This window comes from Caloenas nicobarica, chromosome 4 (assembly GCF_036013445.1).
Source record: "Caloenas nicobarica isolate bCalNic1 chromosome 4, bCalNic1.hap1, whole genome shotgun sequence".
Taxonomy (NCBI): domain Eukaryota; kingdom Metazoa; phylum Chordata; class Aves; order Columbiformes; family Columbidae; genus Caloenas; species Caloenas nicobarica.
This window is the reverse complement of record NC_088248.1, coordinates 69,202,282-69,224,766: the sequence shown is the minus strand read 5'-3', so window position 1 is coordinate 69,224,766 and position 22,485 is coordinate 69,202,282. Positions and strand designations below refer to the sequence as shown.

The following is a 22,485-nucleotide window of genomic DNA, read 5'->3' as shown; positions in this document are numbered from 1 at the left end:
GTTACTTTGCCATTTTGGACAGCCACTTTATTTGCATTTTTCACTGCTTTCTCATCAGTAATATTAAGACTGTGGTACCTACTCTTTTCAAATGGTTTTGATTGTTGTGTTAATTCTCTAGCAAGAGTCTTTGGTAGAGTTCACTAGGAATATTTCTGAACAGTGAAGGGAATACTGGACACTAAAAAACCTGGAGTATTGTCGATAATTAAAATGTCTTTCTTTCTTTCTTTAGAGCTTCATCAGATGAAGGAGTGATACTTCTGAAACTTGACCAAAAAATGGATTAATTAAAAGTTTTCCTGTTTTGGGGAAAAAATCCAAAATGTATAGACCAGCAGAAACGGTCAAACGTCGACTCAACATGCATGCTCCTCCTCGGATAAGAAGTGTGGAAGTTGCTAGAGGAAGAGCAGGTTATGGGTTTACCCTTTCTGGACAAGCTCCTTGTGTTCTTAGTTGTGTTATGAAAGGGAGCCCTGCAGATTATGTTGGACTTAAAGCAGGAGATCAGATATTTGCAGTTAATGAAATCAATGTGAAAAAAGCCTCTCATGAAGATGTAGTGAAACTGATAGGAAAATGTTCTGGAGTCCTGCACATGGTCATTGCTGAAGGGATTAGTCATATAGATTCATGTTCAAGTGATGAAGAAGTTGGTTTTTATGATGGGAAGGGGTGGCTGAAACCCAAACCTGACTCTAAAGCTCTGGGTATAAACAGAGCAGAGAAAGTTGTTGAAGAAATGCAGTCTGGTGGCATTTTCAACATGATCTTTGAGAATCCCACTCTCTGTGCTGGTAGCTCAGATCATTCTGCACCAAAACAAAGGTCATTTTCAGATTCTGCTGCTATTAAATTTGAAGCTGGACATGAAAGTGTAAGCAATCCAAACCTACTGTCAAAGGAAGAAATAGCCAAAGTCCTGAATGATGATTCAGTTTTTAGAATTGGACTGGAGAGCGCAGAAGACTTTGGATTAGATGCAAGCATTTTAAACGTTGCCATGATTGTAGGTTACCTAGGCTCAATTGAACTTCCTTCAACAACCTCAAATTTGGAAAATGAGAGTTTACAGGCTATTCGTGGATGCATGAGACGTCTGCGAGCAGAACAAAAAATCCATTCACTAGTGATGATGAAGATAATGCATGACTGTATTCAGCTCTGCAGTGACAAATCAGGTGTAGTGGCAGAATATCCTGCAGAGAAACTGGCATTCAGTGCAGTTTGTCCGGATGACAGGAGGTTCTTTGGGTTAGTTACAATGCAGACAAATGATGATGCAAGCTTGGCTCAGGATGCTGAAGGGGCGCTGAGGACATCTTGTCATGTTTTCATGGTGGATCCTGAATTATTTCATCATAAAATTCACCAGGGCATAGCAAGACGCTTTGGACTGGAATGCACAGCAGATCCAGACACAAATGGCTGTCTGGAGTTTCCAACGTCATCTCTACCTGTTCTTCAGTTTATTTCTGTCCTGTACAGGGATATGGGGGAATTGATTGAGGGAATGCGTGCGAGGGCTTTTCTTGATGGTGATGCAGATGCTCATCAGAATAATAGTACAAGCAGTAACAGTGATAGTGGAATTGGGAATTTTAACCAAGAAGAAAAGAATAATAGAGTTCTGGTGGTTGATTTAGGGAGCAATACGAGTAAACACATTCCTAACAGCATACGGGAAAATCCAATAGGAAGGGGACAAAATCAGCCTGCTCCCCATTGGAATGGCTTCTGTCATGAGCAAGAAGGAAACATTGCTTTGGAAGTAATTCAGAACGATAAGTCCCAAAATGTAAACAAACACTTAAGTCCTTCTGCTCGTATTGAAGTTCCACTGGTTTCCTCCCGAAATTCCGTACCCCCGTCGAAGAAAAATGCTGCAGGAGCAGGCAATCAAAGGTGGTTGCCTGTGCACGTTTTACAAGAATGGCAGCATGGAAATGTGAGCGACCAGGAGTCTTACACTGATTCTACGGATGGCTGGTCAAGTGTTAACTGCGGAACTCTGCCCCCGCCAATGAATAAGATTCCAGCTGACAGATACAGAGTTGATGGCAGCTTTGGTCAGCCGCAGTTGAAATCTCATAAAAATGAATGGTCTAAGAAGATGTTTTGCATGCAGAACAAGTTTGGCCCTCCGCACAGTATTAGGAAGTCTAAAGAAGATAAAAAGGTAAGAATATGTTGATATTCGTTCCTAAAAAAACTCAAAAACCCCCAGACCAAACAGCCTATGGTATTATTTGCATAATATAATTTAAACACGTACTATATAATTTACAGAATTTCAGATGGAGGAGATAATACGGTTCTCTCGCCTTTGCAGGGGCTTTGCATATTCCCGTTTAATTGAGTGCAGCTCTGGAATTGTAATTCTGCTGGAAGTGTTGCCTCTTAGAGTTTTCTCACATTTCTTGTCTCTTCATTGTTTCCAAATGTTTCAGTGGCATTACAATAAAAGGAGACATGACATTCTAGTAACTTCAGTTCCTTCTGACCTCTGGCAGCAAAAGAATGGAAACAGTCTGGATCTTCAGTCTGGTTCCTTTTTTATAGAAGGCTGGCTTGCATGTGTTATTATTTTAGTGATATCTATTTTTGTAGAGATGTAGTCTAATCGTTAGTCGAAAAGTTGTGTTACATACTTTTAACTTAATAAGAGAATTTTCTTATCATAAAAATTCACTCCAGCAAACTTCTCAACACAAGTAGCATTGAACATACTCCAAAGGATAGTCATTGGTGTTGATTATGTTGTCCACTCTTAAGTCATAAATCTAATATTCTGCTAGTAAGCTGTAATTCAAATTTTATTCCAAATTAGTCCTTCATCTACTTGTGTTGTCTTCTGTTAGGCTTCTATAAACCAAAGCGAGAAGATTAAAAAATAAAGTGTGGGAGAGGTATCCAACATAATGAGATACCATTCCCTTTGTCACATACATGTTTTGCTGTTGAGGGAACTAATCTCATGGGAGTCTGTTGATAACTGGAATTCTAGTAAAGTGGAGGTCATTGGTCCTACACTAAAAGCATGAGTAGCGGAGTTGTATCTAAAACATTTGCTGACTCCAGGGAAAGACTAAACCTTAAACTACAAATCAGTCTTCAAGGAATGTTGTCCTTCCATGAGGAGGTGTTGCTTATATGATTGATTCAAGTGTCCATTGTATTATCCAAATCTGTTTGAAAAAATGTTTTTTTCACCTGATTAAAAATATCCGACCACCGCTCAAGTGGATGACAGTAGAGATTCATTAGTTGTTTCATACTGTTATCAACAAAATCTTTGCACTGATGTGACACTCAAGCATAAACCTTTTGGGGATTGGAATGCAGAACTTTGGAATATTTTGGTTTTGGTGTGGAAGAATAATTTTTACTTGCTTTTCTTGCACTTTGAAGCCAACAAGTTTCACATATGTTCTTTTGTACGCTCTTTGTGCTGAAAAAATTAACTAGTATGTATAATAGGTATACACTAGTGTATTTTTAAGGTGAAGTGACTGCTACAGGCAGCAATGTTTTTCAGATCCACAATAATGTATTACATTTCAAATGGTCTTAAATACAAGGTGATTCACGCTTTTCAGAAACCAAATAGAACTTACCCAAACAAACATTTTGTAAACACTGCCGACCCAAACCACCTCACAATCAATTATTCCATCTGCTACCCTGAAGAATACGTGTTTCATGATCTCTTTGCTGATGGATGAAGGAAAAGCCTTGTTATATGCAGGACCTGGAGCAGATGCATTCTGATGGATGTTGGTCCCAAGTGCTCTTTGGGAACTGGCCCAGCTGCATGGGATGCTGCTGAAATTCCCTGAGGGTCTCTGCAACAAGTTTGTGTCTGCAGTGTTAACATGAAGATTAATGGGGGTTAGATTTTATTTTTTTTCAGAGATTTAAAACCAAAAAGAGTTATTTTTGAAAGGTTTGAAACATTTATTTAATGGAAGTGAGGAATAAACTAATGAAAATCTCATAGAAAATTTTACGCTTCAAGATGAAAGATGTTCTGTGTGTGGGTAAATGGTAATAATATTTCACCTACTGTATCACTCAGATCAGCATATACCAGAATATATGTTCCAACACTAAATATCTCAACTAATTTTCCCTTTTAGCTATATTTACTAATAAAATAGGCATTCTGTTCTTTGATTAATAACAGATTTGTTGCAAGACACATTTAAAATGTTCGTACGTGGCTTTAGCATTTAGTCTCCTCATTAAGGCTACAGAACCTCTTGCTTTTCAGTTTTGTCAGTATTATTGAAGGCTATTGAAACTGATGAGAAAAGCTCATGAAAGCCTTGAAAATATTTGTGAGCATGAGTTGCAAGCACTTAGCATTATTCAAATTAATAAAGATGAAGTAGTACTACGTTCTCATCTTAAATCTTTAATGAAAATAGTCAGGGGATGTTATTATTGATGAACGTACCTCTGTACTTTCATTACTGCAAAAATAGAGAAAAATCTATATTTTTGCATATTAGAGCACTAATTGGTCTTCATAAGAGAACAATATTCAGAAATTCAGACTCTCTTTTTGCTTTGTGTGAAGAGAGAAGACTGTCTATGCAAAGAAATTATTCAGATGGGTTAGATGCTGCATTCTAGAAAACTGTGTCCTCAGCTTCCTGTGACCTTTTTCAGTGGTAAGGACTGATCTTACACAGCATCCTCAAACACATTCCAGTCATGGAATAAAGTATATAACGTGGCCACATGGGATTACATTCATTTTTTTTTACAAGCTAGTATCTGAGTCTAATGCTTCATTTGGCAGAGCAGTCCTTAAATTACTTTTTAATTAAGGTGTGGAGTTTTTTTTCTTTTATATTAATACTGAAGGGTAATATATCCTACAAGTGGGCATGTGCAGAAGCCACTAGAGGGAGAAAAGGTTACCAAAGGTAGAGTTTTTTGTGATGGCCTCTGCACATCCCTATTACCTCCTGTCTTCTTGGAGCTTTCACTACACGCTGGGGAAAGGATGAGAGTTCCTGGATGCAATTCTGATCTTGCAGAACTGCTGTGCAGCTAAACAGTGATGCTCACAGCATGTAATATGGGAAAATGTGCTGTACCGCACAGTGCTAGTGGGAGTAACAAAGGCATAAACTCCTCCTGATTTTGTAGCTGTGCTGATAAAACATTTGTGAGTTGTGCAGAGCACAAGAGCATATGTGAGAAAGCTTAGTGAACATACCTGGTTAAAATTGTGCTTTCAGAACTGGACCTGAGAAGTCTTGCTTGTGGGTAGGAATAGGTGGTATGGTGTTTCAGACTTCAGGTTACACTTTTTTTGAGCTTTGTTTTCCCTTTAGTGTTGCAGTCCTTTTAGTGATGATGTTTTCAGGTCACAAATTAGAATTGTGGTTGATTTTGTAATAACTGGCAAAACCACTTTTATTTTTCACACTGCTACAAAGCATTTTAAAGTTCAATATAAGTGTGAATAGTTGAAAAAAATGAAAAATGCCTAATTTGATTAAGTGTTACTGGATTGCATGAGGTTTTTTGTTTTGCTTTAACGTGTTGTAAGGAATTTAACTTACTGAACTGATACTTTCACAATTGCTGTATTTTTTGGTTTTTAATCATTGGCTTTTAAAATGGGAGTTGTACATGGGAAGAGAACCAAATCAGGGAAATTTTTGTTCTATTCTCCCTCTTCTGACTGAGATTTACTGGACGGTATCTCTGGCCCTATGCACCTGTGTTGAACTTCGTGTTTCCTGTGAACAGATTGCTATTGAAGCATCTTACAAGATTTTTTGGGGTGTCTGCTTGACTAGTGGGAGGCCTAATGGTGTTGCTGAAATTCACTGAAAAGTCACTTATCTATGCATCCTTTTATGTGATTTTGGCTTATGCAAAAGAAAAGCACCAAAAGCAATATGAAAACACCGGGAGATGTTAGGATTGGCAAGGGACTTGAGAAATTGCTGAACAGGGAAGCATTCCTTGCCCTCTAGACTAAATGAATCTAATATGTTTGATTTTGTTCAACCCTCACTCTCTGTTTTTGGGCTAGCGCTTGGCCAAAAATATGTCTACCCATTACTGTTTTAAGTTTTACTGGGAAAACACTCGTTTTTCCACAGGAAAGCTTCATAACAGTCAGTTTAGTCTTTGAGTTTTCTCTCCATGGGGACAGAAGGCTAGGCATTGACCTCCTACGTCTCCTTATTTAAAAAAAAAGAAAGTATGTTTTGATATTGTGGAGGCAAGTATAACATTTACCATCATGAGAGGTTTTACAGCCTGAGCTTAATAACTAGTATTTGAGTACTAGGTTTATAACAAGTGAATGTGACAAATCTATTAAAAAGTAATTAAAAAGCCTTTTAAAATTGTGGGTGTTGATTTTTACAAACCCTTCTCTGCTTCACATTTGTTATAAGACTTCTATCCTGAGCACATTATTGTTTGTCCTCATGAAGAGTGTGAATTTATAAACATCCTATTTGTAGATACTAGATGAAATAAAAATAGATAATCTCATTGTCTCAGACTCACTGGACAATGGTATTGCAGACACTTTTTTTTTTAAACCAAAAAATGCGTTAACTGCTTTGTAACCTTCATGACTTAAGCTACTGAAAATATTGTAAAAATGTGGAAGAGAGAAGACAGATAAGCAATACTGTGGGGTTCACTAACGTGTCTTTCCTTGCTAATATATTTTCTGGGTTACTATCATTGTTACTCTGTTTTGATCAGAAGTTTAACTGTAACTACTTCAGAGTTATCATCTTTATTTCCAAAGCAAGTACTACTGGAAAAGATATGCTGTTGAAGTTAAAATTGGAATAGTATTTTTTTTTTTAATTTGTAATTTGCCTGAAATCCAAGAATTGCAGTTTTTAATGTTGGTAGCTGGATGGTAAACTAACTGAGAGGCAGATATTTTAGATGAAAAGACAATGTTGGCAAAGCTGTGTCATTCCCATATTTGTTTTTTGTCGTATAATTACGTGGTTTTTTCCCTTTCTTCTACAATTCTGTTTGCTCACTAGCCTAAATTGTTCCACCCCAGCTGTTTATAAAGCAGAATTAATGGCAGCTGGATTGCTATTCTTACGGAGTACCATTTAATGTTAACATTTGGAATTATAGGCTTTGATCTGATTTGAGATGTACGTATATAGTTTAAAGAGGACTCAGCTGAAATCCCAAACACCAAACTAGATCTGAGAATGTGCTAATGTGAATTAATCTGCAAAGAGGCATTTACATGAAGTAGGTCCTCTGATACATTTTGCGATGAGAAAATGAAAAGCAATTAAATGTTTAGTAATTTCCTGCAGCCTTTCCACATGTATTGCAATTTTCTAAAATGATGACATTAAAAAATGGTTAGTTCTAGGATCTTTAAAAATGTATAAAAAGCCAGAATAATGCTGGGTGCTTTTCTATGGAAAAGAAATCATACAAAGTCTGGCAAGTAAATGTCTGTAGAGCAATGTTGGCTTTGTGAAATTTTCGCATTTCAAATTTAAGTGCTAGAGATTTGGAATTGTTCATAACACCTCGGTTTAAATGTTTTTTAGATCAAGTGTATGTTCGGACTCCAATTAACATCATGACAATGAAGGGGAGATGCCACCACCTGAGTATTTCTGAGCTAGTTTTGAGTTGCAAAGTCACAGGAGAAGGTAGTGTCTTGAGAAAGAAAGAAACAATGAAGAAAACAGGGTGGCGAAAAATGATTGGCCCATAATGAATTGAAATCATGAAAAATGGCTTTATTTTATATTTTACACATAGCTTTGATGTAAGAGATTATAAAATTATTGTCTGAGCTCTCAGTTATATGAAGATAGACCCCAGTTCCTTGCAGTTTGAAAATTTAGAGGAGTTGTAAAATACCAGTTCTTTGCTGGAGAAGAAATTAGATTGGTATGGAATAAAGGTCTATAATTAATAAAAATAAATATGGAATTGCTAATACTTACCTGAAAGGTCTAAACAGAAACATGTAGAAATGAAGCTTCAAGAGAAAGACTTGAAAATTCATCCCATCAATTAAATGGCCATTTAGACATCAGTAGGTTTGCAAGGATAGTACCAGAGAAGGAAATTCTGCTTCCTCAAACTAAATTCTAGCTTTTTTAGGTAATCAGGTATTATCATGCCTTCTATATACTTAGCAGCTGTACCTTTGAAGAAGAAAAAAAAAAAGTGTTTGCACTCCACCTTCTACAGGAACAATATTTCATCTCTGTTACGGTGTTAGAAGCTTTTGTTTATATTCCAGTCAATTCTAATCACAGTACCTTATACCCATTTCTTCTTCTGTTAGTGTCTCCTTTAGTGCAAGCAACTCATTCCTCAGTGTTGACCTTTTTCTTTATGCATAGAAATCACATTCTCTTTTGGCTTTCATTTTGTTTGATGTAAAGTGTTTAGTCTCTCAGTCTTCTGGGAAGTAAAGTTTTCATTCTCCTGGTAACTTTGGTAGCCCTTTTCTGAAACTAATCTAGCTTAAATTCTTCTTTCTTGGGCCTGAGTGACCAAAATTTTTTTATGATATCCCGATCAAGGTCTTTAGATAATTGTAGTGTACGTTTTCCTGTCTCTATTGTAAATACCTCATACAATACCTTTTCATATATTACTTTTTTTTTCCTAGCCATAATAACCATAACCATTCATGGTTAATATTTATTTTGTAATCAATCAGTACAAACATCCATGTATCAGATGAAGTAGCTAATATTGAGGTCATATCCTATTTTGGACACCAGCCAGGAGCAGCTGCTTAGAAAAAACATGGAAGAGCAGTGAGAAATATATGTCTAATTTTCAGCAGTATGTGGTCTAGAGACATTTCTCCAGTAGAGACAGCATCCGCATCATTGTGCTTTGTAAAGCTTTGTTCTTGAATTTGTTGGTTCTTAAACTCAGTTGTACTTTTGGCATTCCTGGTATCACTGATTCTGCAGTTTAGTAGCATGGAAAGAAAACAATACGTAATTTCCATGTAGTTTCATTTCATACCTGCTACTATTTGCAATGAGGAATACAGAACAATCTCACTCCCTATTTATTTTCTCTTACTGATTTAAGTTTATTTTAAACGTCGACCACCAAACACTTGTTTCCCAAGCAGAAGTCAGCTTAGTTTCTTCCCATACAAAAGTTTTTTTGTAATTGTGATCTTCCTCCCTTAGTTATACTGTATTATTTTTGAGATAAATTGACCGGAACTGTAAGTGGTTTTGAAAATGTGTGGGCAGGCAATGTATTCATAAAGCTAATTTTCTGATTTCCTAATTCTTCATTTCCCTTCTTGATTGATACTGATTATTGGACCATCCTAACTTAATGCATCCAGCTAATTCCTGCCTAATGTTCAAGATGATTTGGAACCAAATGTTATCTGTGTACTTGTAATTTTCTCCCTGTTTTCCTCAATATACTTGGGTCTTTCTGCTCCTCTGCAATTTCCAACTAATAGGCTTCCAACTCATACAAGAAACTATTACCTAGTTAGAAAATGATCTTATTATTCCATCGACATTAATACCATCAACATGGCCAGTTGCTGTCTGGGGAGTGAAATCTGGTTCTGTTGCAAGCGTGGTTTAGCTGGGTTGGATAAGACTCCCTAAACTGTTGTTCTTGTGCATTTTTCTAATCCAGTTGGCAAGCAGTCCTACATGACCATTCTAGCATGTGTGTGGTCCTTTTTTATTGATTATCTTGATTAAATGGTCAGCACAGAAGATAGTTTACTTGTTCTACCTGAAAAGGAGAAAACAATTTATATAAAAATTATTGGGTATTAGTAACTGTATTTTTATTTTAGAGGTCTTAGAACTTTGTTCATGTATTGAAATCACGTTCTTAACTTTTTTCCTTGTTTAAAAAAAATATTTCACTCTTGTATCTGGGAATCTTGTGAGAAAAACTTTCATTGTGCCATCTACTTTGGGTGAACCTGCTTTAGCAGGTGGGTTGGACTAGATGATCTCCAAAGGTCCCTTCCAACCCCAGCCATTCTGTGATTCTGTGAAACAGTTTTGAAAGCATCCTTCTGTAAATGCAGATGATCATGCTTGTCAGAGTAGCATTCCTTTAACGTTTTAGATTAGCTCCCTTTCTGTTTTACCTCTTCATCTTCCTGCTCTTCCACATAGCAACCAAAATCTGTGTCCCATAAGAATCAGCTCCTTTAGTTGCCCCTCGAGGTCACAAATTGTAATGTGTCTTCCACTAACAGATCAAATTTGCTAGATGTTGTAAAGATGGCCTAAGCCTTATCGCTTTTCTTTCTCCTTTTTCTTCTCTCTTCTTGGATTCCTGCTGCCAGCTCCCTGCATTTTGCCATTGTCGAGGGTCCCTGAACACAAAAATCTCCCAGTTCCTTAGCCCCTTATACTTCAAGAGCTGCCAGTGTCCTCTCCTTGCTACCTCCGTCCCGCTTTTCCAGCTTTAAAACTGTTGTATCAGAGGAGAAGGATCTCACTGTTGTAGAGAGACACAAAGCGCATGTAGTACCAAACGGAAATTTCAGGTTGTTACGTGTGACAATTTGTTAAAAGGTTATAATACTTCATAAGAGTGTTTGCTTGAATATGAAAGAGCATGATGCAGCTCATGCTATAGCTGGGAGTTTCTTTAAGCCAATTGAAGATGTTTTCTAAAGGTGTTTGGTTTCTTTGAGTTCTGAATAATTGATAAGGTTTCATCAACTTGCTTTTGTGTGCTCAGCTCCAGGTTAGAGTATCGAATTGACCATCAGAGACTCATGTTGCATTTCTTTGATAGCACCAACTTAAAAGAGCTGCTGTCACGCTCAGGTCGGAGTTGGCAGTGAGCATCGTTGGTTGTGTTGTCGTGATGGTCTGTGGATCTGTGTTAGTAACAGGATCATTTCATTTCATAAACTATAGTTTATTGTTAGTGGAGGTGAGGGGCAGCCTGCTGCAGTTTGGGAGCTGGTGTGAATGGTCAGACATACATGCCAGCACAGCTGCTGAAAAAAAATATGTGGAACTAGTGCTTAATTTCTTTATTAGTTAAAAATACTTCTAAGAGCCCATCCTTTTTCTTCTGTCTTTAAAGAACCAGATTTGTGCAAGTCACCGTGTCTTGGATCATTTTTGTTGTTTCTGTCTCTCCATTTGCAGTCTAGTGTGAGTCGTGTGCTTCTTCACTCCCTCTGTCTTCCTAATACACAAAGTACAACATTTTCCACTTTCTCGTTTGTATTTTTCTTGCGTACTTTTCTTGTTATCAGACAGAAATTGTTCTCACTTGGACACAGTCACAAACTGCTGCTATATCAATTCTCTGGTGACTTTTGTTTTTAATGCCCTTCTTGTCAAGTAGATTAGGAGGCAGTTCATCCATGAGGCCAAATAAGCAGGTCAAAAATTAAATTTAAAAAAATTGTATTTGAAGGGAAAGAAATACTGTAGTTTGGTCAGTGATTGATGGTCATTTCAAGGGAATGTATTTGCACTTGCTGTTTCCTGTTGGCCTAAGGAAAAGGGGTAATTGAGTCATATATTATAAAAAATTAAGCAGACCTGTTCATTGTCCTTTTTCTCTTGTGATTATACATTTAACTGGTATTTCAGTCCACGCTAGTTCATAATTTTTACTTTGTTATAAGGATAGAAAAAGGAATGGATTTTTTAGAGCATCAGTGTGTTAATTCCTTTAAGCTTTTGTTGTTTTTATTCTCCATCTGCCAAATCATAACAGGATAAAGGCTTTTAGAGATAGGTTCTTTTGTACTTTCACCGTGATAGATAGTAATAGCAAGGTTCTAAGTATCTGCATTGCAAAATGCAGAGGATGTATTGCTCTAGCCCCTGCTTTTTACTAATCGACTTGTTTTCACGAATTTCTATGCTTTTCTGTTCGTTTCTGGATTCCTAAAATGAAGACACTTAATGAAGTATCAGATGGACTTCAGTTTCTAATACTGTTCTGTGATAGGATTTCTTAGATTTTCTTGAATATCTAGATATTTTTTGACTTTTCTTTTATAGATTCAACAACATAGTGTTTCGGAAAGAGAATCTGTAAAGATAAGATAGTAAGTAGTTTTAGGGCTTATAGGCAATCTGTATTTAATAAAACACACAGCCCAATATTCATGTAGCAAATTTCAGTGTTTTAGTTTGGCAGCAAACAATGAATGAAACGGCATTTTGTTAGTCATAAAGTGTACCATTTTGAAATTTTTGTAGGTTCATTTAAGGTTTTTTAATATCTGTTTAATACTGTAATAAAGGCTTTTAGAAGTATGATCATTTCTTTATGGCTGACTAAAAAATTTACGTTAATATCAGTTATTGCACTAGCAATCTCTCTTTGTTCAAATACTGTGGATTTCTTTAGCCATGCTGGTTAGTACATTCTAGTTGCAGTGGCTCTTTCTTCAAGTCATGGATGCTTTTATTTCCAGCTCCTCAGAGTCCCTTGGAAAACATTTGCCAAAATGTTGCTGCTATTTGCTTAAGCTACCTGATTCTTCCTTTATATGTGTGTGTGTGTATGCAAGGCAATTTTTTGAATTGATCTGCAGAAGGAGATCTGCCTTCATAGTCTGAATGGAATAGAGTCAAGAAAGGATGAAAAGGGAAACTTCTCAGCACCGTTACCGGGAAATTAAATAGTTTGTGAACTGCTGTCTGTTTTTTTTTAGCCATGTGTTCCTTAATTTCCTAGATTATTAATTTGATTCTTCAGAGCAAGGAAAATATTTTTGTCAGTCGAAAATGTTTTCCTAATTTCAATTGTTATCTAAATGGATTGGGGAAATGTTTAGCTCAGTGAACTTTTATTTTTTGTAATTGTTTCTTAAGCACTGTTTTATTCTCTGGGTCCTTTTTCCCCTGCTGTTATCTTTACTATTCCATTCAGGGCTCAATAGTGAGTTTTGTATAAGGATGTCAAAAGCTGTAACTAAAAATTTTGATTGGATACTAATTTAGTGTTCTCTTTTCTACTACCACACAATTTGCATGTATGTTTTTGTCCAGTCTCCCTCTTTGTTAGGTTTCTGACCACAAATGGGTGAGCAGCATTTATGTTTGAAATGGGGCATCTGGTGATAATTAATCTTATCTAGAATCTGCTTTTCAGTGGAATCTAATTAGATTTGTCTTCAGGCAGTTTGTTGCTTCAATTTGTAATGTTACTGTTTCAAAATTTTTTTTTTAGTGTATGTGCTCTAGTTGTATTTTTTAATCTCCCAGAATTGTTTACAGCAGTCTCTGCTATTTAAACATGTACTGGAGAGTTTATATTATTTTTGGGCTGAATTAGAAAGAAAAATGAAAATGTATTTGTTATTCAAAGTAGAAATGGCTGGTATTTATAGTGTTTTTCCTTTGTGTCCTTTCACCAGTTTTCTTTTATGAAAGAGGAGCTCAGCATCTTGTTTTGAGAAATACACGAAAGACCATTAAGCAGAATCCATACTGTGTAACTGTTTCATTAGTTTCAAAATACCCATTGTCCTCACACTAATGATGCCATTAATTTAACTAGCCTTAGAACTCGCTGAGCTGTTTGTAGTCTGATTGTTTTTTTCACTAATTCACGGACTAAAAATTTAAAAATTGCAAAACTGGTGTGGTCATACTTGACTAGTGGTGAAACCTGGTAGGTGTACACAGATATTCATGCTGCTTTAACAGGAACATACTGATACAGGAGGAGCTGTGCTAGTATTTTGATATGTTATGCAGCTATAGTAATTAATGCTGCTGCGTTTAGTCAGAGGCTAATGTGGAGTTCACCGTTTGACACAGATTTCTGCATTAGGTATAAGCTTTGAGTTATCTAGGAAAGCATTGCCAGCCGGGCAGGGAGGGGATTGTCCCGCTCTGCTCTGCAGTGGGGCAGCCTCACCTGGAGCACTGTGTGCAGGTCTGGGCAACGCAGGATAAAAAAAAGATATAAAGCTACTGGAGAGTGTCCAGAAGAGGGCTATGAAGTTGGTGAAGGGTTTGGAGGGGAAGCTGTATGAGGAGCAGCTAAAGTCACTTGGTTTGTTCAGCCTGGAGAAGAGGAGACTGAGGGGAGACCTCATCGCGGTTACAGCTTCCTCACAAGGGGAGCAGGAGCGGGCACTGATCTCTTCTCTTTAGTGACCAATGACAGAACCCGAGGGAATGGCAGGGAAATGTGCCAGGAGAGGTTCAGGTTGGACATTAGGAAAAGGTTCTTCACTCAGAGGGTGCTGGAGCACTGGAACAGGCTCCCCAGGGAGGTGTCACGGCCCCAAGCCTGACAGTGCTCAAGAAGAGACTGGAAAACGTCCTCAGACACACGGTGTGAACTGTGGGGTTGTCCTGTGCAGGGACAGGAGTTGGACTCGATGATCCTTGTGGGTCCCTTCCAACTCAGGACATTCTGTGATTCTATGATGTGACCATAGGTAATGAGCCACGTGTGAACCGCCCCAGTGGTACCTGCCAGGATGAGGAGATGGTTTTCACAGTTACCCAGGAAGACGGGAACTGTCCTCATTGCAGTGGGCGCTGTCTGTGAACACGTACAGGGAGCAGCTTTCCTGTCTTCACATCTAGTCGATCATTTTAGCAAAAAGCCACCTTAGCTTGTTTATACTGTACTTTAAGTATTCTCTTAAAAACCTTAGCAGCTAGTCTCCAGTTGCCAGATTTCCAGTTTTCCTTGGCAGGACCAATTTTCATCTCAGCCAATTAAAAAAACACCTTAGTAAATTGAAAATTGGGAAGGAAGGAGATCTCATATAAAAATAGATCACATTTAATACTGAAGGAAGAATCTGGAGTCTCACCCTCTTACAGTGGTGAACCCTGCTACATACTTGAGATCTGGATTCCTGTATATTTTGTTATTTCTTAACATTTCTACGAGCTTGTCAACCGTCTTGTGAATAGTGGTGGTGGTCAGAGCCCTGTTGCTCAAGAGTAGTGTTGACGCCATAGAAATAAGCAAACAGGCAGAGATCTTCTGTTGGATACCTTATCTTTTATTGTATAATATTCTGTATATTGTATAATATTCTGTATATTTGGGCTGTATAATATTCTCGATGCTCTTCTCTACTTTGTATGAGTGATTGTTAGCGTGAGATTATAAGAAAGTGAAGTTTATGATGATGTGGGTTTTGTTTTTTTTGTTTGTTTGTTTTGGTTTTTTTTTGGTTAATGTGATGTATATAGACTTTCAAACAAGCGAAAAAAGGGATACCAAAGTATTTCAGAATTGAGAGCACAGCAACTTGCCCAAAGGAAGAAACAAATCTAAAATTTAATAAATATTACAAAACTGCCAATAAGCAATTATAAAAATACTAATAAAGATATTTTCAAGCTTACTGTGATGAAGAAAGATGCTGAAATGAAATAGAAGATTTACTCTGAATTAAAGTCCGTTATTTTCTAAAGTGAAAAAACATCAGAAGACGGAGGAATTTTCCTCACATTGAATGTTACAGTGAAAAGAATCCAAACTTTCAGGCACATAATCACAAGTTTTTGTAATGTAGTGAGTTTATGTACATCTGCTTAGCACCAGTTGCTGACTGTGTGCCTGCTCTTAGGTTTAAGCATACACTTTGCTGTTTGGCATAAACTAGATATGTACAGCTGAGCTGTTACAGCTTAACTGACATCTGGTAACTTTTTAAGGTGAAAGAGTATGATTATGGGAAAAAGAGAAAGCAGTTAGATTCAATTATTGCAAGACCAATTCTAGTCATGGAACATCCAAGTGAGATAATTTCATTCCTCGGGACAAAGGTTCCAGCATTTTGTACTTTGTGATTTAAAAAGTTGGACTTGACAATAGCAAGCCTTCTAAGAAAATGAGTACCGAAAAGTAAGTTTGTTTTTTTTTTTTAAATGTGTAGAGAAAGATTCCAACAGAGGGTGGGTGAGATGATTTCTAGGATGGTAATTTCATATAGAAAGAACAAATATTTTGCATTGTACATACTTTGCAGTTAAGACAGTAAAGAGCTAGGATTGGCTTTTAATTATGCTCTGTCTGCTAATACTGATGTGTAGCTTGTGTACACTTCAGCAACCCAACTGATGACTCATGTTTATATAGTAACTCGGTGCTGAATATTTATGATATTTGACTTGAGACTGGGGAAGTCATAACTTTAATGATTTTAATACATGATTTTACAGGGGCATGGCTAGTGACCAACTTGTGTTGAAACTGTGGTCCTGTTACAGGTTTACACATCCACCTCCTTGGAATTCTGTACCTGTTGATACTTATAGTTCAGATGTCATTATGATTCACAATGTACTAAAATTAAAGAAGTAACATAATGATATGTATCTTCTGCTTTTTTTTAGGGTGCAAAATTTGGACATCCAATGGGATTAAGTCAGGCTCCTCCCCCGCGTTCTTCGGTTAGAAGATCATTTGGAAGATCTAAGCGATTTAGTATTACTCGTTCTCTGGATGATCTTGAGGTAATTAACTTTCACTTAAAACTTGGAAGTGAGTCCTGGAGAGGAATTTACAGTAGTTAATGCTGTTCGTTAATGAAAGTAAGTAAGTAATACCTGTAGTGTAATAAAGTTACTAATCATTATATCACATTTATATGAGGGGAATACAGATTTCTGGTATCACCTGACTTTTTGAGTGTTTCGTTAATAGTTTACATTGATGCCATCGTCAGTGGCCATTCTTTCTGTGGGGAATTTTACCCATCACAGCTGGTCATGTAAAGCAAAACAATGCAGTTTTGGTGATCAAAATGTTTATCATGTCTTAGAAATCATTGTATTATGTTATCACATTAAAAAATCAAATGCTCATCATGTTATTTTTTTCGTTCAGCTGATTGTCATTGCACTGAGAAGATTTTGGGGTTTAAATTTGTTTCTGGACTAGAGTCTTTACATAACTTCCTAAGGAATGTAGCTTACTGAGCATGGAAAATTGTTTAAAAATACTCAAGTATGTTTTTTGTCCTTACATGTCAGCAGTTGAGAAGAGGGAATTCTTAATCACCTTGGTGGTGTCGGTCATTAGTTATGGTGATTTTTGTGTCTTTCTGAGCATTACATAATAAGGCCATTTCACATCTGGTGTAACATCAGCTGGTGCCTAGGCCTCAGTGGCCAAACCTTATTGATTTGGGTGAAAATAAGAAATGAATGGCCGTCTGAATTTAAACAGCAGCTCCTCCTGCTCTGCTGGGAGCCTCCCTCAACCAGCTGTAGGAACGTGGCTTCGTTAGATCTTCTCGTGTGCTTCCTCAGGAAAACCCGACCCATAGTGATGTGAAAGTGAATGGAGATATTTCTCCCTCACTCCTTTATCAGACTTACCTGGAAGAATGTTTGTGGTTGGGGAGGAACAAAAATATGTGCAGAGCTCCTGGCATAGGAACCGTGTAATACATGTTACACTGCTCTTCAGCATGGGAGGGAATGTGGCACGCTGGTTCCTCTAGATGGGAAGGAGGTGTTGAAAAAGTGTTTTGAGATGGGAGGAGGAGAGAAGATGATATTCTGAGTTTCCCGTTGTGGGAAAATGTAGGAAGAACGGCGTTTCACTGACTCTGAACTGAAGGAGAGGGCAGCTCAGTGCACTGGATTTTTAGGGAATAGAATATATGGAGGGAGCTTCTGGCATGCTTAGGGGATGCAGGTAGGAACTGTAATTACTTATTCCTAAGATGTTTTAAAAGACATCTTTCATTGTGGTCTATTTCAGTCTTGTTGTCCGAAGCTTTTAAGTGTCTTGCTTTTTTTCCTAGTCATGGAAAATACTTTATCATTTCTTTGCACTTATAACTTTAATACAGTAATTGCATAACTTTAACAAACAGAGCAAGATCCTCTAGATAAAGCTGTTTGGGAACCATCTAGCTACATCTTTCTTCTTCAGAAAGTGGTGATTCTTCTAAATTAAAAAAAAGCTTACTAATGTATATTACCACTTTTGACAGAATTTCTGGTCACAGTAACTCACATGCAATAGGAAAAACAGTTCACGGCACATTCTTCCAGATTCAGAATTCATAGAGGGTTATGTGCACATCTCATATTTTGAGAAAGTGTTTTAAAGACCAAGGATATAATTTAATTTCTGTTGTGGAAGCTGTTTTACATTGCATAAATATTCATTAAAATAGGGACTTGGTACTTTCCATTAATTTCAGAAAGATGCCATAGTCACTGGCCTAAAAAGTAGGTTTTTTTCTCTCATTTTGTCTTAGTTGGTATTCATTAGTGTATATAAATTGAGTAACACCAACAAGAGGGACTGCAAGGCTCCTTGTGTCCTAATTCTGAAAGCTGTTACTTTGGATGGGGAAACTTACATTCTAGGTCATGGTATGAATTGGACAAAGAAACAATCTGTATTAAAGTCTGTGTTTGGATGAATGCCCCTACTACATGTAGCTATTTGGGTGTGGACTGCTCTCTTTCAATTGCATCTTTTCACTTTGAAATCTCTTTTTTTCCCCTCTGCATGCCATTAGAGAATGCCATCCTAGCCACCCGCAGAAATACCAACCCAGAGAAGAATTTCAAAAACTTCTTGAGTCAAAGTAAAATAGTGTTGAGGTGTTTTAGTTTGGGTCCTGACTTTAACGTTGCTACTGCAGCACTTTTCCCAAGTGCTGTTACACTAAGTGTAGCAGAACACAGTGTTCACTGTTAGTACATGTTTAGATCATTTCAGGCCATCTGTTTAGAGTTGCTGGAAGAGGAAATAACAATAGCAGGAAATTCTTAGTGACTCCACCTTTGGGATAATGATCATGAGCGTATTATATAGGTTGCTCTGTTGCTTTTGTGTTCCTTCCAGTTATTTTAGCAGAATGGATAAGGTCCTAACTCAAACATGAAGTTAAAAAATGAATTTGCTTCTCTGAGCTTGTGGGTTTGATTCCTGCTGGCATCCAACTTATTCTTCTGAATTAAGCAGTATAAGTAGGTTCCATGGAGTATCTCTTGTGGGCATATGCTGAACACTGTTCATTTGCTCTGAAGGAGGTTGTATTTGGATTTTTTGTGAAAGTGTGAACTTGCTCCTTTTGTCTTTGAAGCTGTGACGTGTGAAATACCAGCCGTTAGTTTTGCCGTTTTCTGCCATAAGGTGGCGCGATTTCTTTGCAGTTTGTGATTTTTTTTTTTAATCTATCCAAGCATAAAACATATTTTTATGTCTATTATTTTAATAAATAAAAATGATTCCAAGATAATATTTCACCTTTTAAATTGTTAGAATATGGCTCTCTATGCATGCACAGATAATATTCTTGTAAGTTTAGAATTGTCTGTGGTGATACAGTTGCCACTCATTAAGTATTTTCCTCTTGCTTGCAGAAGCTGTATTGTCCATAGAAGAAAATAGGCGAGTTTTTAGAATTAATCTCTAGGTGCTGTTTTTACTAATAGAACCTGTATACAAGATTATTGTAAATCTGCATAGATGAGAATAGGATGAGAGTACAGAATTAATGGATGCAGTTATGCTAAGACTATGGTATGGAAAATATCTCCCAAAACACAAAATAGATGATTTTATTTCTGAACTGTGGAAATTGTGCTTGCTTACAGCAGAGCTGAATATTATTTTCTTGTTAGTGGGAACTGAATTCAGAAAATTATTGTGTCTAGTATGTGCCTTAATTATGTTGTTTTCACAAGAAATGTGAAATTTGGAACTCTTTTTCTTTATTATTTTTATTACTAATAATTATTTATTATCCTATCTTTCTTCCTACTTTACTTCCCTGTGGGTAAGTGCCACTACTCTCATCTTCTTGCTTGATTCTCTCCTGACAAAGACATTGTTTGTAGATTTATAACCACACTAAAGGTGACTCTGTGAGACTGCAGAGACCAGAACACTGCCTCTGTAAAAAATTACGTTAAACAGTGTAATCCTTTTACTCATCTTTCTGGATCCTTTACTCATCTGGAACCAGATCCCATAACGTTTTTACCTGTAGCTCATTCCATTCATGTCGTACTTTTTCTTGAGATCTGTAAAAATGGGGGACCTTGCAGTATTCCCTTGAAGTCAACAAATTCAGGTTCCTCCTCTCCAAGGAGAACATTCAAAGCTGTTTTGTTTCCTGAAAATCATTGTGGCACTTGTACTTCTGGTATTTCTCTGTGGTTAAAAATAGGGCAGAATAGTAGTATCATGAGAGATGTAATATCATAGGCAAACAAGTGTCAAGCTCTGAGTATTGTTAAATAATCTTTTAATGTAGAGATATTTTTAAAATTAAAGGCTATTTAATTCTTTTAATAAACAGCAGGACAAAAAAGATGGCTGTAGCTTTTCTTCTTGTCCTCATCCTGTTTTGGAAACAAAGCTATAGTTCTACGAAAAAGAACATTTACTGGATCAAATTCTGAGAGTTTAGTAATGTTTTCAAAGTATGTATCATATATTCCCTTTAAAAATCAGTGTGAGGAATTTTGTTGGAATGTTCTATCTTAATACTACATTATTAATGGTTATAATTATTAGCTGCTATTATAGATAATAATGCTTGATTTTTTTTTTCTGTTTTGTTAATTCCACTGGAGCAACTTTCTTTTGCATTTCATCTGCTAATTGAAAGCGTACAACACATCCCTTTGGTATGAAGTTTTTATACTAATGAACGACATGTCTCTGCTGGATATTAGTTTTGGCATCTGTGGGTGGCAAAAAACCCTAAATGCTCATTTGACTTAATAATGAGTTTTTAAGTGGGTACCTGCCTTTGTTTGACTGATTTAAATAATCAGACAAAGCTTACACAGGGAGATAATAGCTTATATTAGACCAACTAGTATACTAGGAAGAGCAGACAAGAACAGCTAAACGTGCCCCGAACTTTTCCCACCCTGTCAGTTGATCTAATAAAAAGTATTAACTCTCCTTGCAGAGCTTGCTTCACTGGCATTCTTAAATTGTCACCACAGCCACAACGCCACCACTATGGCTAGTACAATTTTGAAATTTAAATCAAGAGGCCTCTTTGTTCTCACCTTATAATTGTGAATTTAAAATTTGAAAAGAAGGTATATTTTTGTCTTAGGTTTCACCATTTTTTTTAAAGCTATGGTAACTTGCAATGGGCTGCCAGTGTATATAGGTTTCACCATGTACTACCTTTAAGTGCTGCATCTTTTGCATGTATTTTGTCCTAATTTTTATCTAAAGTGTAACCAACCAATTGTCAGGTTTGCTCTCTGCTTTCACAAAGATGGAGAAAAGGCCAGTAAAAAACTGCATGTAAGAATAAAATCTCAATTTTTGTATGTTTCTGTACTTCTAGCATGTTAATGATTGAATTCCTCCAGGACTTCTCCTGTCCTGTATACGTATATTCTGAAGGCAGAATGCTAGCATAGCCCTGCCCCTCACACCGCTGTTTTGGAAGCCCGATGGATGTGTGACCGCAGCCTGGGTTGTTTTTCGTTTCCCTTTGCTGGAACCCATCTGGTGTGGTTGGATGGAGAGATAGTGAAGGACAGATCCCATTTCTTGGACTATTCCACCAGGGCTCAGCCTTTAAAACAGTGCAAAGCGCCACGTGTGCGCTTAGTGATTTTTACAGTCACTTGCTATAATAGCCCAAACCCTCTTGCTGAGCTACAATATAAAGCTTTAAATAGTGTTAGTCATTACATTAAGCGCTGATTTCTTTACCTTGAATTACTGTGGTGTATGTGGTCATGGAGCTGATCAGCAAGGCTTTGAAAGCATCCCGTGGTTTCTGCTGGGTGTTCTGCTGCTCTGTTCAGAGCTCTGGCTGTGACAGCCCTGGCTGGAGTTGCTCACCCGCTGTGCTGAACGGTGGCCGCTCATCTCTGCTGGGAAAGGACGCGGTGCCAGGGGATTGCAATGTTTGATCTGTCACGTTGTTAGAGTTGTCACTTATGTGGCTTTGTCCTGGGCCAACTAGTGTATTTACTCAAGTGATTTTGGATATGGTTGAGATGTTGGCCCTAATGGCCAGAATCACTGTGCCCAGCAGGCAGTTTGAATGCAACCAGCTTGACTGATAGGAGGTTGGGACAGCTTGGTGGTGTGACAGGGGCCAGAAAGCACCAACTCATCCCGTATCTCATCCTTGCCTCTCCCTTTCTCATGGGTTTGGTTGTGTATTTCTGTGCAGGGATCTATTCTTCTGTGATGAGATGGGCCAGTATTTCTTATTTTGCAGTAACTTTTACTAGTTTAGTGAGTTCTCGTAAAGCCCATGACTCTTAACAGGTTTAAGTAGTAAAAATATTGTAACATTTCATTTCATATTTGAGGTACTGGAGAGAGTTCAGAGAAGGGTGACAAGGCTGGTGAGGGGTCTGGAGCACAAGTGTGATGAGGAGCAGCTGGGGGAACTGGGGCTGTTCAGCCTGGAGAACAGGAGGCTGAGGGGAGACCTGATCGCTGTCTGCAACTGCCTGAAAGGAGGTTGTAGCAAGGAGGGGGTTGGTCTCGTCTCCCAAGTAA

General features: G+C 37.4%; 1 protein-coding gene across 1 annotated transcript in view; it reads left to right on the top strand.

The window, feature by feature from the left end:
- Nucleotides 1-22,485, top strand: part of RGS12 (regulator of G protein signaling 12) — an 88,115-nt gene that overhangs the window by 6,414 nt on the left and 59,216 nt on the right. Inside the window, exons 2-3 of the mRNA XM_065634224.1 lie at nucleotides 236-2,182; nucleotides 16,356-16,475. Coding sequence (XP_065490296.1) covers nucleotides 326-2,182; nucleotides 16,356-16,475 — 1,977 coding nt within the window. The 5' untranslated portion in view covers nucleotides 236-325. The remainder of the gene's footprint in view (nucleotides 1-235; nucleotides 2,183-16,355; nucleotides 16,476-22,485) is intronic.